The sequence below is a fragment of the Cottoperca gobio genome, chromosome 3, assembly GCF_900634415.1.
Source record: "Cottoperca gobio chromosome 3, fCotGob3.1, whole genome shotgun sequence".
In the NCBI taxonomy this organism is placed as follows: Eukaryota; Metazoa; Chordata; class Actinopteri; order Perciformes; family Bovichtidae; genus Cottoperca; species Cottoperca gobio.
Window position 1 is genome coordinate 2,361,675 of NC_041357.1, and position 15,610 is coordinate 2,377,284.

The 15,610-nt window shown below is 39.9% G+C and overlaps 1 protein-coding gene across 2 annotated transcripts; it reads right to left on the reverse strand.

Annotated features, from left to right (window-relative positions):
- Positions 1 to 1,233: 1,233 nt before the first annotated feature.
- Positions 1,234 to 11,175, reverse strand: asb7 (ankyrin repeat and SOCS box containing 7). Of its 2 annotated transcripts, none has more exons than XM_029428490.1 (5): positions 10,941 to 11,175; positions 9,953 to 10,076; positions 8,952 to 9,163; positions 7,235 to 7,840; positions 1,234 to 4,868 (listed from the first exon to the last, which is right to left on the reverse strand). In XM_029428490.1, the coding sequence occupies exons 2-5, from the start codon at positions 9,988 to 9,990 to the stop codon at positions 4,729 to 4,731; spliced, it is 996 nt and encodes a 331-aa protein (XP_029284350.1). In that variant the 5' UTR covers positions 9,991 to 10,076; positions 10,941 to 11,175; the 3' UTR covers positions 1,234 to 4,728. The 2 variants fall into 2 exon arrangements, with proteins under 2 accessions (XP_029284350.1, XP_029284351.1); XM_029428491.1 differs by having other exon boundaries at positions 10,595 to 11,175.
- Between the last annotated feature and the right edge of the window lie 4,435 nt (positions 11,176 to 15,610).

Below are 15,610 nucleotides of genomic sequence, written 5' to 3' on the forward strand. Positions count from 1 at the left end.
GAGTTAAGCCACAGCACCAATGGTCTAATTCTGGGGAACTGCAAACTTTCTGTTGCTGCTGTTACACAGGTTAGACCCAGCTATCCCCCAGCCCGCTGTAACTCCTGATGTTGGGTCTTGTAGTGGCCAACCTCGAGTTTCTGTGTGGAAGCTGACTGGGGCACCGTTTCCCAAGCCTGCCGAGTACCTGCAGTGCCGACCTCTAGCCTGGCGGGTGCTCTCCTGGCGGGCTGCTCTCCTGGCTGCGGGGAGGTCGGGACAAAGGTTGTTTTATATTTTCTGCCACTAATAAACAAACTAACATAACAAACTGAAACACACAGATGGGTAAAATAAACTACAGTCCGACCACATGTGAAGATTATAAGATAGCAGTTTAATGCAGGAATTATTATTATTATATGCATATTTTTGACCTGCTGTTAGTTAGTAGTAGGCTTTTATTTGTTAATAACTAATCACTAAATATACATTTAGGTTGTATGGAGGCAGTAGTAGAGCTGAAATACTGTCCCCTATTTCTTTGGAGCAGGTGGCTCCGAACTACACATGGCAGTTTCAAAAGGTTCCAGCTATATTATCTGCTCAGAGAATTCACCATTGTCTTTGTTTGTTTGTTTACATTCCTCCTGTTACAAAATAAAAAAATGCACTTCAGGAGTGCAACATTGTCTTTTGTTCTGTTCCTGTTTCATCATGTTTTTCATGCATAGCATAATGGACTAGGCTACAACTCAATTTCGTTGTGCAACTCTGTGTAGCATAAGTACAATAAATGATCCTTGACTCCTTAAACTAGCAAGCCAGTGAGGCACACACACAGGGATGTAAATGCACAAACATGCATTTGCTGCCAGACCGGCAACATTAATTCAATGGTTGTATTATACATCATAATACCCCCTGCTACAGTACAGTAGTACTACAGTACAGTACAGAGACAGGACAAGTCTGTAAACTGTGATAGATATTTACAACTGGTAGTTTTGGTAATCATTTTTACTGTTTCCCTTTTCTCTACAAAATAATTTAGTTTGATTACTGCTCGTGTTTCTTTTTGTGAGGACACTGTGTTCCCACATTGTGAGTACATTGTCATTAATAGTAATAGGAAGGATCTGTGTATTGAATTAAATAGTATATATATCAGATTTTGACTTCCAATAAGTACACAACTTAAAAAGTAAGTTAATTAAAGTAAAAAAAACAAAAAAAAAACAGCTGACAACCTAGAAACGTTAACTTTTGTTTATTCACACATTTTGCTTTTTACGTTTGAAAATCTGCATATTCTGTACATTCAGTAGTTAACGGTGTGGAAGACTTACAGCCATTTGATAGCCACATAAGACATGTATGAAGTGTTTCCCTGACTGTGACGACCAAAGTCTGCTGAGGAACCGATTGGAGAAGGCAGTCAATGTATGAAAAACTCATTCACACACACACACACAATACAAAACCACTGCTGCAAAATGGCATCGTATCAAATCCAGAATCAGGTACAGAAAGATGGACAATATGGAACATAAAACAGAACTGAAATGTGGTGGAGAATATTCTGGCATGATGAATGCTGGATGTCAGTGTTTATTTTCACTCACATCTGGAAATACTGCATAATCAAAATGATTAGAGTCAAAATGGAGGAGGCTGCATTCAGGATGTTGCGAATCGGAAAGTATCACCAACAGAATTGGCAGTAATAGTCAAATCAATTTGATTAAAGAAATCAGTAAAACTGCCCCAGGACCATCACAAACAGTAGCCATATGCAAAATGAGAAACAAAACACATTCTTAAATTAGGGAAAATAAATGCCTATTTAAACAAACACTCAGCAACTGCCTGCAGGATACAGCCGACACAAGTGTATCATTCAGAAGACTGAGGGCTACAGGGCACCAAGAGACACTCGCCCTTCACAAAGCCCAAACTAATTCAGAGGCTCCCTATCAAAATAAAAGCATCTCAAAATGACTGACAAAGTAGTACATACCAGAGGTAAACTCAATCTTCCAAATCTGTAGTCAATGTCAACTTAATATTACATTTAAACTGCAAACGACTGATGACCAACTCAACCCAATCAACTGGTAAATACAAAGTGGTCACCAAACGCATTAGCAGACTTTAAGGCCACCACAAAACAATTACCAATGCAGCATTCAATCAAGGCCCCTCTACACTGGGTGAGAACAGCAACCTTACAGGTTTATTCTTACTCACATTGTGTGAGATGGTCTAATAACATTTTGTTTGCAATCTGCAATATCAATTTGGAGGCAAGTCAGATTGTGTGATGAAGCTTTGGTGAATCTACATAGAAATAGAAAAGATATTTACAAGCAGAGATGTCATATACTCACATCATGATTTCAAAGTGCAGCCACAGCACTGACACTTTATTAAAAAAGTAGTAAAGACAATAGATATATATTTTCTAATGTATATATGTTTATGGACTCTTACAATGTTGCATTGCACAGTGTATTTAATGCTGCATTCTGATTGGTTGGTATGTTTAAGCAGCAGTCAGAATTTGGTCCTATTCCACGGATTGACAGGTAGCAGCAATGCTGAAGAAACCAAACATTGCCCCAACAAAGGTAACGAGGAAATAGAGTGCTGACTAAACATAGACGTAAACAACGCAGGGTTTGAGGAATGTCAGTAGAGGGAGGACATGCACTCGACATGTTTGTTGGACCTCAAGGATACACAATGAGTTTTGTTAGCATTAACCGTTACACACAGTGTAAAGGGGCCTTTAGGAACACAAAGGACACACAGGCAGTGTCTTTCACATCAAGTAAAAAGAAGGCTGCATTCGGGGGAGCCGATAAAATGGGTCCTGTCAATCTGTCACAATGTATTCCATTTTCAAAAGGCAGACTTTGGCAGATGCAGGTCCTGAAACGGGACACAGTACACACAGACCTTTGTGGTTGTGGTCTTAGTTGTTAAAAACATTTATTCAATGCATCTCCCCTAACCTCCACACCCCACTTTCCATGTTCCTATAGTTCCCCACATACTGCCTGTTTAAAGTCACTAAATGTCCAAAGATGCTGACAAACATGCCAATTTAAATATGAATATGACAGACATGTTGATGAAAGTGAAACTTGTTAGAATGGATTTGTGAACACAACATTTTAGGAAAACCAATTTCAGGTGCCACATACGAACACATGCAGAGACGAAGAAACAAATATGTCTTGTGGCGTGGGCATTATTTAGATCCCAAATCCTAGATTTTATTTTGAATTGTCAAAAAGGAAAAATTCACAGTATGATCTCAACAGAGTTACCTGCAAGAGATGATGAATTTTAAGAAAGCACCCAACAATGTTGATTCCAAATGATTCTTGTATAACAGAGTACTTGAACTCAGACACATCAAAAAGTAAAAATACTTGTCACACCAAACAGATCACAATACTTCCCAAACTTTAAATACATTAAGAATACCAGAGATCATTGCTTAAATAAATTCTACAAAAATATCTGTTGTACATGTAATATATTTACATTGACTGTAGCTTCTAGCGATTGTGTAAGTGTTAATCAAAACAGACCTTATTAGTCATGATTCCATCAACAACTGCTTCAGTGAGTAACTGTTGTGCTTTCTGAAGAGAATTCTACCACAGAGCATTTACTCCAAACTCAAATGTACTCATAGTGTAGAATAGGATTCATTTATAGTTGATCACACAGAACACTTTCAATGTTCAACTGTCAAAATATTATTTTTATCCATTGAACTCAAGTCCTGATCATTTCCACTGCATGTTATATCCTCGCTGCTGTCATGTATTTGTGATTCTTTGTTCCAGATACACTCCCATATTATTATTATGCTAAGCAGGCACTGCACAGATTACGACCAATTTTAACTTCGAAGTACATTCCCAAATCATATGGTAAATATATCATCGTGGTACCATGTAGCCTGTCTTAGTAAGGTATAAAACCTATGACCTGTTGATCTTTACGAATCAAGACTCGAACAATTGAGCGGGAAATCGAACCATAAAGTGGATTTGGAGATTTGTGTCATCCCTACTAGGGAGTTGTAGTCAACTGTTGGAAGTCGCTGTAATGGGCACATCACAAGTGCTGTTTGCTAAATGTGTCATTGAACAATTCAGAGATGTTGGTGCTGATTCAGGTGTTTGGAACGAGGCTATTTTGGGAATTAGACTCACTTGTCCAGTGTTTTTTTTAAGCCATCATTGTCCAAGTAGCTCAACACTTTGCTGATTTTGATTCAAAAAGAAAATCCTCACTGCAGCAATTTGAGTTTAGCTTCCTATATCTCAGATAAAAAGACTCATTGGCAACTCTGCACTTGATGACAATCAGACCCAGCTAGGATAACATCATGCACATTTTTACAGTGAAAACGTAAATGGGAATAATGTTAACTGTAGTAACAATGCTATCTGTCAAACAAGGTTCTTTCTCAAACAAAAAACACAACCTTTGCTCACATGAGCTGGATTCATTTCCATTCTTCAGCCACTGCTCCAACTGTAAAAAGGCTGAAATGGAAAACATGAGCAGAAACCTTCTGAACTGGATGACGGATGGACTAACTGTCCTTCAGCATGTTCACAACACAACTGCGGACACGTCTTCCAGACAAGGAGCATATTGATTGCATAGTCTTTATAAATGATAGCAGAGAGTTCACCCTCTCCTCCTCTATTGTGATTCCCTTCACACATTGTCAAACTTATGTTTTAAATAGTCTTTTATAACCTTTGCAATTGGTAGATCTTCCAACAATTTTAAGCTTTGAAGGCCAATGCAGTGACGGATTTTTATTCGACACATGTCTTGTAGAGTCCGAGGTTGTCCTGAAAGAGGAACAGAAAGAGTAATTACACAGTGGAATAACACCAGAGCTCATTACTGCAGCCTGACCCATGCATCGTGGGACCATTTCATCAGACAGCTTTAGTTTATAGCAGATTAGACGGTATTAGTTTCGGACGATTAGTAACAACAAATGAAAGTAATGGAAAGCCAAAATTAAGTGTTTGCGCTATTTTAACCCCAGTGGCCCTTTTGCTTAGTTAGTCCACTGGAGCACTGCGACACTGATGGTGGGGACTGAAACACTCCAGCTGAGCAGCAAAGTCTCTGATGCAACTTCATGTTTCCAAAGCTTCTGCTGGTAGTTAAACAGAAAGGTGCTGATGTCATCAACAGATACTACGATGACGAAAACTGTTTTGTGGATGAAATTACATAAATAAGCTAGGACTTTTCATTACTGAATAAAAAGCTGACCTGCTACTAATGACACGAGCTGCTCTGGGGGGGGGGGGGGACTTAATGGGTTTGTGCTTTATTGATATTCTGGTATCGGTTCGCTTCTTTTTCACATCGGTTCGATTCTTCATCGATACCATTATCGGTTCGGTTCTTAAAAAAGCTAAAAAGATATTCAGAACAGGATTATTATTTATTTATATTTCAAATATAACTGTTGAAATGTTAGTTTTGTTCTCAGCCTTCAGTCCTGTGTGGAGTCTAGAGCTGCTGTCTGTGTTCTAATTGAGGGGTGAGGAGATATTTTGTCTTTCCCACTTTGAAATTGCACAAAGTGACAGAAAAACGCTAAAGAACTGGTGACGTCAGAGCTCATCAATACTCCACTCTTCAGTAACCATCCCTAGTTATGGGAGGACTAAGTTATGGATTGCAGACACTGCACAGGTTTAAGTCATTGTGTTCTGTACAGCCAGAGAATATGAATAATGTAACTAATACAATCATTTTGCATCAACCAAGTATTGTGCTGGATTAATGTCATGAGAGTCAGTGAGTGCAGAGCCTAACCTCGGTCCCACAGAGGGAGCATTACGCCTTATTCTATGAATCATACACTTTGAAGATCACACATATAGACTTGTAGGCCAATATCGAAAATAATAGAGCTCTCTGAGATGAGACACTTGTCTGGGTGGATTATGATTATTATGTCTAACATTTTTAGGTTTCGCTTGAAGTTGGAACCTTTGTATGAGGAAAGTTAGACGTTTGAGTATTTGACATGAGAAACACCTACAGGGAGCAACACTGATGTGTGCAGCAGTTGAAATGAGCTGGGTGCCTGTCACACTGAGCAGGACAAGCCTTTCATGGCAAACGAGTTAATCCAGGAGGTGGAGGTGTAATCAATAAGCCAGGAGATATGTGATCTGGCTGAGGGTTCGGAGTCTCTGAAAGGAGTTGTCTGAATCAGTGCACAGCTCTTTGATATCTTTGATATCAAAGAGCAGGGGCAGTGGAGGAATGCAGCCATTGTTCCCTCAAAATCATAATGCTTCAGGTAATGTGTCTCCTGTTCCTCCACCCTGGGATTGTTCTGTGACTGAACAGCAGTCATTATAATCCTCTTTTACTCTTTACAGCTTTCTACTTTATCCTCCTCACAACTTACAGTAAAAAGCTTGACACTTCTCCACACCACATACACTTCCCCAGAGTTATTTTAATGGACTCTTTGTCATAATGTCTTAACACATTTTCTTTGAGTTTGGGGTAAAAATCATCATCGTGACCAAATTGTATCCAAATCTGGCAAGTTAAATAAGTGCAAAATACTCATAATGGCAAGATTTATATTCATCTTAACGTTACTCTTTTTTTTTTTATTTATCAATCAAATTGTAACTATTTTTTCAGATGATTCATTTCAAACAGCAGTGGGCATGTAGTCCGGAGCTATAGGATCACTCTCTCAACCTACGCAACACTGTGGAAAGGAGAGTACAAGTAATCAGAAGTATCAGTCAACAAGAGGAGATGTGAATAAATGGACCAAACATGTTTACTGCAACACTGAACCTCAGAAATAAATCAATTACTGTAAGAGCATCTGTTACTCTCTCCCCTGGAAGAGTCTCAAACCAATTCCAAAAGAGGATTGGTCCATTAATCAAAAAAGGTTTTGCAGAAATGTACTTGATGACAAATTTAATAAAAGGATTTATAGCTAAAATAATTTAGCATGTAATGACACCGAACGTCTGCAGGTTACAACTTTCCGAATGATTTTCTGTTCAAATAAATGTAAAACCTCGAGGTTTCTTAAAACGATGGATCATCATGATGACTAGTTGTTGAATTAGTTTGTTACTTGGTGGGAACAGAGAACATGCAGCGCTGTGTTCGGACATGCTTGTGTAACGGGTCGTGTGTTGGTGAGACTCACTGGTGGCGTCCTGTAGGAAGTCCAGACACGGCCTGCTGATCCCAGACATACTAACAGAAACAGCTACCGGCGTCTGGCCCTCGTAGTTCCTGGTGTTGGTGTCCGCCCCGTACGTGTAGAGCATCTGGGCACACAACACGTCATCCCTGAGGGCAGACAGGTGCAAGGGCGTCTGGCCGTCTTCCAGACGTCCCAGATTAGTGTCCGCTCCCCTCTGCAGGAACATGCGGCAGTATGAGTGATTGCCTTTGATGACGGCATATCGCAAGAGGAAGCCATTTTGAATGTCAATGTTGGCACTGTGGTCCAGAAGGATCCGTACACAACTGGAGCGCTCACGGATGATGGCCAACTGTAGTGGTGTGGTCCCTTTGTCACTCAGCGGGTCCACCTCGGCCCTGAACTCGAGGAGGAGGCGTACGAACGAGTCTCGACCGTAGTGGGCAGCCACGTGCAGAGGCGTCCAGCCATCGTTGCTTTTTGCATTTATAATGTCACTGCGAAACTCCGATTCCAGCATCAGTCGGGCGATGCGCGCTCTGCCATGCATAGCAGCATAGTGAAGTGCTGTGAAGCCCCCAATAAAGTCCTTCACTGTGGGGTCAGCTGCACAGAGGAGAGTGAAGAAGAGGAGAGGAAGATCAGTACAGCAGGAGTTGTGCTCTGAGGCTGTGGGTCACATGATCAACCCCAACTCTACAGTCCATCCAAACTCATCTGCTGCAAAGAAGCTCTTCACTCTTACTGTCCTAACGCACAGTTCTGTGTAGCTACACTATTATACTTGAGGATTCTGACAAATACCTGAAGCTATTCTTCTGCACTTAAAAGATTTCACCTATCTGAAGATAATGTACCTGCAAGATTCTTGCTGTTCGGAGTCGTTTCCTCATGATTGTAAGTGTAAAGCGTTAAAGTGAAATATACAGAGCACTGCAGCTCGACATGATGACGAGGCAACAGATGTCCTTGGTGTGAAACCTTTATCTGTTCATGTCCAGTGGTCATGGTTACATAAATTGGCAGACTATACTTTAAGGTGTGTGTGGACAAATTGAGATGTAATCAAAGCTGCAGGAAACTTTAGTCAAATTGTAAAACAACACAGGTGTTACAGGTGTTGGGGCACCGCTGCTAGAAATGCCACCGATCCGTTTCCCCTGGTTCTCATGTGTACGGCGTGTTATTGCAATATTAGACTTACAGTAATTATAAGTTTTCAACTTGTAAATAATTTTGTGCTGTTCTGTTTAATACTTATTGTATTGTATTTACTTCTGCTTCATTTATCTGCTTTTCTGAAGCACTTTGTAACATTCGTTCTGAAGAAGTGCTTTATAAATAAATCTATTATTATTGTTACTACTACTATATCCATTTCTGCACTGAATAACACAAGCATGTATAAAAAGACACAAAGTCTGTCAAGGAAAGAAACTTCAAATGCTTCCCACAGAATCACATGTATATACTTACAGATTATTCTACATGCTCTGTAGATGTAAGGCTTGTAAGAGTTGTGATATTTGTCTGCCGATTGTATGGACACACGATGGGTCTGTTCACATGTTATACACTTTATAACTAACAGAGGGGAATGAAAGGCTCTCTTCCAGTAAACTAATGACCTCTAGTGTTAAGACCTATCATGACATAATGCTAACCACCAAATGCAGCCAACTTTAACAGCAAGACAAAAAAAGACAAAGCGTCTGACCTCCATGCTCAAGAAAGACTCGAACACATCTCTCTTTTCCTTTGGCAGCAGAGAAGTGGAGCAGTGTCCAGCCATTGGCATCGCGGATCTTGGGTGAGTATCCTTGCTCCAGCATTCTCCTGACAGTGCAGACATCCCCCGCTGCCACCGCAGCCTGGATCTGCAGCTCCTCATGAAGCTCAGGGTTCCTTCTGCAGTGATGGTTCAGCATCCTGTCACATTTCACAATGGGAATATTACTTGTGTTGTGAACACAGTCTGCATTTTATTATTATTCAGGCACACATTTGAGTAACTCAGAGTTCAGACAATATGGTTGTCAAAATACAGATTCACTAACCTCTGCTAATTTATATTATGTACAAAACATTCAGGGAGCAGCAGCTCACTTTGTGTTAGCTTTCTCATATCATATCAGCTGTCACTAATTCATCAGGGAGTAACTTGACAGCAGGGGCAAATGTGACACCTTCTTAATGAAATTACACAATTACGATAGTTTGACACCTTATGCAAGTGTTGCCTTCATGAGGTCATACATGGTGAGAGATTAACAAATTCATTACATGCTGCAAAAATGTGTCCTTATAATGAGCTCAATGATCTTAAAGTTGAGTTAATTAGGTGTACAGCAGGTTCAAGTTAAATCTCCAATTCAGTGATCTCTAGTGCCATCAGGGTGATTTGTGCAGAACATAGCAGCTGGATTTAGACTAAAGCACAAATTATACTTTACGCGTTTGCATGGCAGCGCAGATGTGCGTGAAGTGATCCGAGTGTCGAGCAGATTGTTCTCAAGCTGCCTGCCAAAATGCATGACCTCATGGACTTGAAGCATGGCCCACTGACAAATATGTGTGAACACATCTACCTATGCAGACACCCAGTCTACCCCTAAATCAGGTTCTGAGGACATAGCTATGAAGGTTCAGAGACCACATGATTATGTCCCAGACCACACAGCTTTATTGTTGACCAATCTCAATTAAAAAATGTTTTACCTTTTGACAAGCTGAAGAGACGGGCTTCTCTTAGTCATATCGGAGCTGCACCTGTAAATATACAGCTGCACTGTCAGGAAGGCTGAGAGAGGACTAAGACGGCAAGCTGTCTTCAGTTGTTTTCCTGCAAAACACACACACACACACACACACACACACACACACACACACACACACACACACACACACACACACACAGTGATTATTTTAGCAAGTCACCAAAAAAAGGTGGGAAGGAAACCAAATGATTAAATAATCATATTTATATGATGTACCCAGTTAACGTCTCAGAATATTATGGATTCGTTTTAGACACACTACTACTACTACTACTACTACTACTAATAATAATAATAATAATAATAATAATAATAATAATAATAATAATAATAGCAACATTAACGTTGAATGACAGGAATGTTAAAAATGCACAATTTGCTAATAAAAAGGTTTAAAAGTAACGCCTTATTGTTACAAACAAACTAAAACGTTGTAACCATACATAACAGTCCACAGCATGTCCGCTTGTTACATTAAACAGTAGTTACATGTTTAGTTGATTAGCTTAACCGGTTGATGAAAAAACAATGGACAATTGAATGGCTTTACTTGCTAACATAATCAACAATACAAACCACGCACAAGTAAACCATGAGGATAATTAACAAAAGCCGAGGGAGGCAAACCGGCAGATGAAGACGATTCGTCCCACACATGGCAGAAAATGTAATGAATGAGCGATCCTTTGACAGAACCCTTGATATAAGGATATATTTATCCCAGGCTGTTCGCTAACGCTGGCTAGCCAGCAAGCTAACTAACTCACTAATGCTAGCTCGCTAGCTTGTGTTCACTTTTTGTAACGTTACTTGCAATGGTGGCTGCAGATTAACCCCAATGCTCTGGGTGCATCGATATTAAAGTTGATTCTGCATATGTACTGACAAACACAACAGCTCTGATACTATAAAACAAAGACTTAACATACTTGACAGACGCTGAGCCGACGTTTAACTTAGCCAATCAGCTTCCAGACAGGAAGAATTGGAGTTGTCAAAGCGGCATATTTCTGTCCCTTTCAACTCAAATCCATAATTTAACAACAATGTTGTCTATTAAAACTTCCCTAAATGTTAAGCATCATTTCGCTGTTCAACAATCCGCTTTAACAACAAAGTGTGCACAGAGAGCTTTGAGCACATCAGTTTGACCCCAGCATCAAAAACAATACGACTTCCGTCTCCAATCCTTCAGAATAAAAGCATCTTTTAAATTTAAACTGCAAAAACTAGGGACAAAACCGACAAGAACCAAATAATCATTAACATACAGAATAGGCATACATGGAGGAGACAACTGGATTTAACTCAGAATTGTTGGGAGTAGGCTCTACAAAAATATTCTGCTAAAGGATTTAGATGAAATGCAAAGAAAGTAGTGGAGTAGAGAGAGAGTGGATGATCCCTTACTTTAGTAAAAGTACTTATGTTCACTGTAAAAACAATCTGTTACAAGTAAAGGTCCTGGATTGAAAATGTTACTAAAGTAAAAGTCTTCACATTTGTGAAGCTGGAACCATGAAATATTTTTACGTGAAGAATGATTTAAACAAGTGGCAATAGACTAATTTCAACCATACTTGTATACACGGTTGGATAGTTTAATTTAGAACAAACTTATATTTTCTAAGCTCTTGTTTTGTATTAAAAAAATCTTAATTTGTAAAGTGACTAGTCACTAAAGCTGTCAAACCATTATAGTGTAGCAAAAAGTACGATATTCTCCTCTGAAATAAGTAGAAAGTGCAATAAAAAGAAAATACTCAAGTAAAGAACAGGTGCAATCAATTTGTACTTTAGTAAAGTGCTTGAGGAAATGTACTTAGTTAAATAATGACAAACAGTAGTCACATATAGTTCAATCCAACGGTTATTACTAGCCCCATGGATATTTATTACAAACTATTACAAAGAAAAGAGAGTGCTCTGAGAAATAAATTAATAATATTGGTTACTTAGTTCAAGAACAAATTAAGAAGATTACTTTGAAGGTGTCATAAATGACTAGCTATCTATTCATCTTTAAAACACTATTTATATGAATAATGCCGATTACATTTTACAGTACAGTTCATTTAGCTTTTGTCCAAAGCGACTTACAAAAAGTGCAAACAATCATGAGAATACAACTCCGAACAGAAAGAATCTTGTAAGTACATTAGCTTCAAATAGGAACAATCCTTTAAGTGCAGAACAATAGCTTCAAATAAACCAAACAATAGTGCAACATACAGAAACAATGGAATACGAATTCAACTATTAGCTCCAAATAGGCCAAACCAATGTAAGTGCAACATACAAAGAACATTTTATTATTTATTTATTTTTCATTTGCCGAGGTGCAGTCGAAACAGGTGAGTTTTCAGTCTGCGGTGATATATAGCATGCATGGTATCTCCAAAAGTGAAGGAGAAACACAATAAAATTAGTAAATAGGAATAGGAGTAGGTGAATTTGAGAAACGTTTACCTAACCCTAAGGGCATGGTCACTGATGCGCAGATGCACCCTCTCCACATTTAAGAGCAGGCTAAGGACTTTCCTCTTTGATAAAGCTTATAGTTAGGGCTGGCTAAGGCTTACCTTGGACCAGCCCCTAGTTATGCTGCTATAGGCTTAGTCTGCCCGGGGATTTACACCTCTGTCCTCTCTGCTTTCTCTCTCTCCTTTTTTCCCTCTCTATCTGTATGCACTCATGTCCCATAAATGTATGTTAATAACTCAGCATCCGGGGCATCATCCAAGGAGTTTCTGTGTCTCTCATCTGGCAGGTTGAGACTATTAAGGGTTACATCCTGAGGTTTCTTCCATTTTCCCCCTTGTAATTGTGGGGTTTCTTTTAGGGAGTTTTTCCTTGTGCGTTGCGAGGGTCTAAGAGGGTGTCGTATGCTTTACAGTCTGCAAAGCCCACTGACAAAAGTTTAAAATCAAATATGGTGACCGGTGAAAAGACGTTTAAAATTGGTTCAAAAGTGAAATCTTTCACTAACTATTTCTCAGTCAAATCAGTATTGCAAATCCCAGTAAAATATGGTCTAAATGTGTGTACATGTGTCACTGTCTTCAAAAAGGTTCTGGCTATTGGATGATAACTTACTACCAGTACAAGTTACATACATAGTGATACAAACACAATACCTGTTTCAACTTAAAGGACAATGAAAACCATGTCATACAGGATAATATACATTTGTATTTATTAAACAACACTTTAAATATAAGATTAACAATGTTTTTTCAATATAATAACAATGAAATAGAAAAATACATGATTGTTGCAAAGAAAAGGGTTAGTTAGCTCTTTCACCTCAGTCCGCAAGTCCCGGTGTGACACTAGCTGACAGAGGAGTGACACTAGCTGACAGAGGAGCGACACTAGCTGACAGAGGAGCGACACTAGCTGACAGAGGAGTGACACTAGCTGACAGATGAGTGACACTAGCTGTCAGAGGAGTGACACTAGCTGTCAGAGGAGTGACACTAGCTGTCAGAGGAGTGACACTAGCTGACAGAGGGGTGACACTTGCTGTCAGAGTGACACTAGCTGACAGAGGAGTGACACTAGCTGTCAGAGGAGTGACACTAGCTGTCAGATGAGTGGCACTAGCTGACAGAGGGGTGACACTAGCTGTCAGATGAGTGGCACTAGCTGACAGAGGGGTGACACTTGCTGACAGAGGGATGACACTAGCTGACAGAGGAGTGACACTAGCTGACAGAGGGGTGACACTTGCTGTCAGAGTGACACTAGCTGACAGAGGAGTGACACTAGCTGTCAGAGGAGTGACACTAGCTGTCAGATGAGTGGCACTAGCTGACAGAGGGGTGACACTAGCTGACAGAGGGATGACACTAGTTGTCAGAGGAGTGACACTAACTGTCAGAGGAGTGACACTAGCTGACAGAGGAGTGACACTAGCTGTCAGAGGAGTGACACTAGCTGTCATATGAGTGGCACTAGCTGACAGAGGAGTGACACTAGCTGTCAGATGAGTGGCACTAGCTGACAGAGGGGTGACACTAGCTGTCAGATGAGTGGCACTAGCTGACAGAGGGGTGACACTTGCTGACAGAGGGATGACACTAGCTGACAGAGGAGTAACACTAGCTGTCAGAGGAGTGACACTAGCTGTCAGCAACGTGGTTGTCAGAGGAGTGTCAGGAGTGAAGTTTGTACATGAAACATTTTAAACAGGTTTCTTTTGCCTCCTTTTTTCAGATGTTTGTTTTTATTTATTTGTACACCTACATTTAGAAATAAATAAATAAAATAGAGGAGAATAGATAGTTTTATTTTAGCTGATTGTTATAAATGACTACATACGTAAATAACCTCTTTAGCGGAAGTAATAAAACAAGATAAATGTGGTGGCTCTGGCCCCGCCCTAGTTGACGGCCAATCAAGAGTGGCGTTTCCCAACTGCCGACAGATTACCACTGTGGTGCTGCTCAGCTCCGCAACTACTTTACGTGTGCCAAACGATTTCCGCTTGCCTGCCATGGTCCTGCCACAGGCTTGCCACTGCAGTCTCCTAAAAATAGTTGTTTGCGCAAGTGTGTTACAGCAGTAAGCACAATTTCTCATTTTACATTAATGTATAGAACTGCTATGAGATCCCATATACAATTTCCTGGATGGTTCTTCCTGGCAGCACTCAGGCTGTAGTTCCATATCTCAACATTTTATATGAAACATAAAATACGTTGGAATTACGTATTTTACACGATGATGTTGTAACAGCATTTTAGCTGGTTAGAGGGCGAAAAAGGAGGTCTTAGATGTTCAGACAGAATATCACCCATTTTTCAAATAAAAATCAACAATGAAATCACGGTTAGTGCTCACTGGGTAGACTGCCTGTGGTATAAACACAAACGTTGCTGCCAGATTTATGCCTAGATTACGTTATTTTGAGTGTTGGTGGAGCAGCTACAATGTTAACTTAGCCTAGCACTGATCGATGCGAACTCCATTCAGAAAGCAAGCATTTAAAAGTTGTTTTCTTGTTTTGCTCTGGACAGACCTGACATCATAAATTCAGACTTTTTACAAATCAGCATCATTGTATATTATTGAAATTCAGTCACAGCTAAATATGTTTATTTTGGGTTCATACTGCTGTAGTAAACCAGATTAATTCCGCCGACGTTTTAAATTCACCAAGCTCTTCGCCTCCTGATGATGTTATAAACCAAGACAGGTTTGGTTTCCCCGTGTATCTGGGAATGACCGCTGACCTTTCAAAGCGCAACCAATGACATAACAGCTGTATACAGCGGCACAACTGGACCGCTGGTAAATTCAGAGCGCCAAGCACAGTGAATGTGTGAGAGTTATTTGTTTGCCATAAGAAAACGTTTAGCTAAACTAGCTAGGTTACATTTTCACATACTAACTTTAACTAAGTCCTCCAGTCTCTCTTTTCTCACACACATTTGTCCAAAACTTCAAATGTCCCTGAGAAATGTGAGAGAGAACAACATGAAAAGATCATTGACCTGTTAGGTGTGAACTCTACTTCTTGTTCTTTTGCTGTAACAACGTACATTTCCCCGTTGTGGGAAGGATTTCTGATTCTGATTCTGATACCAACACCATT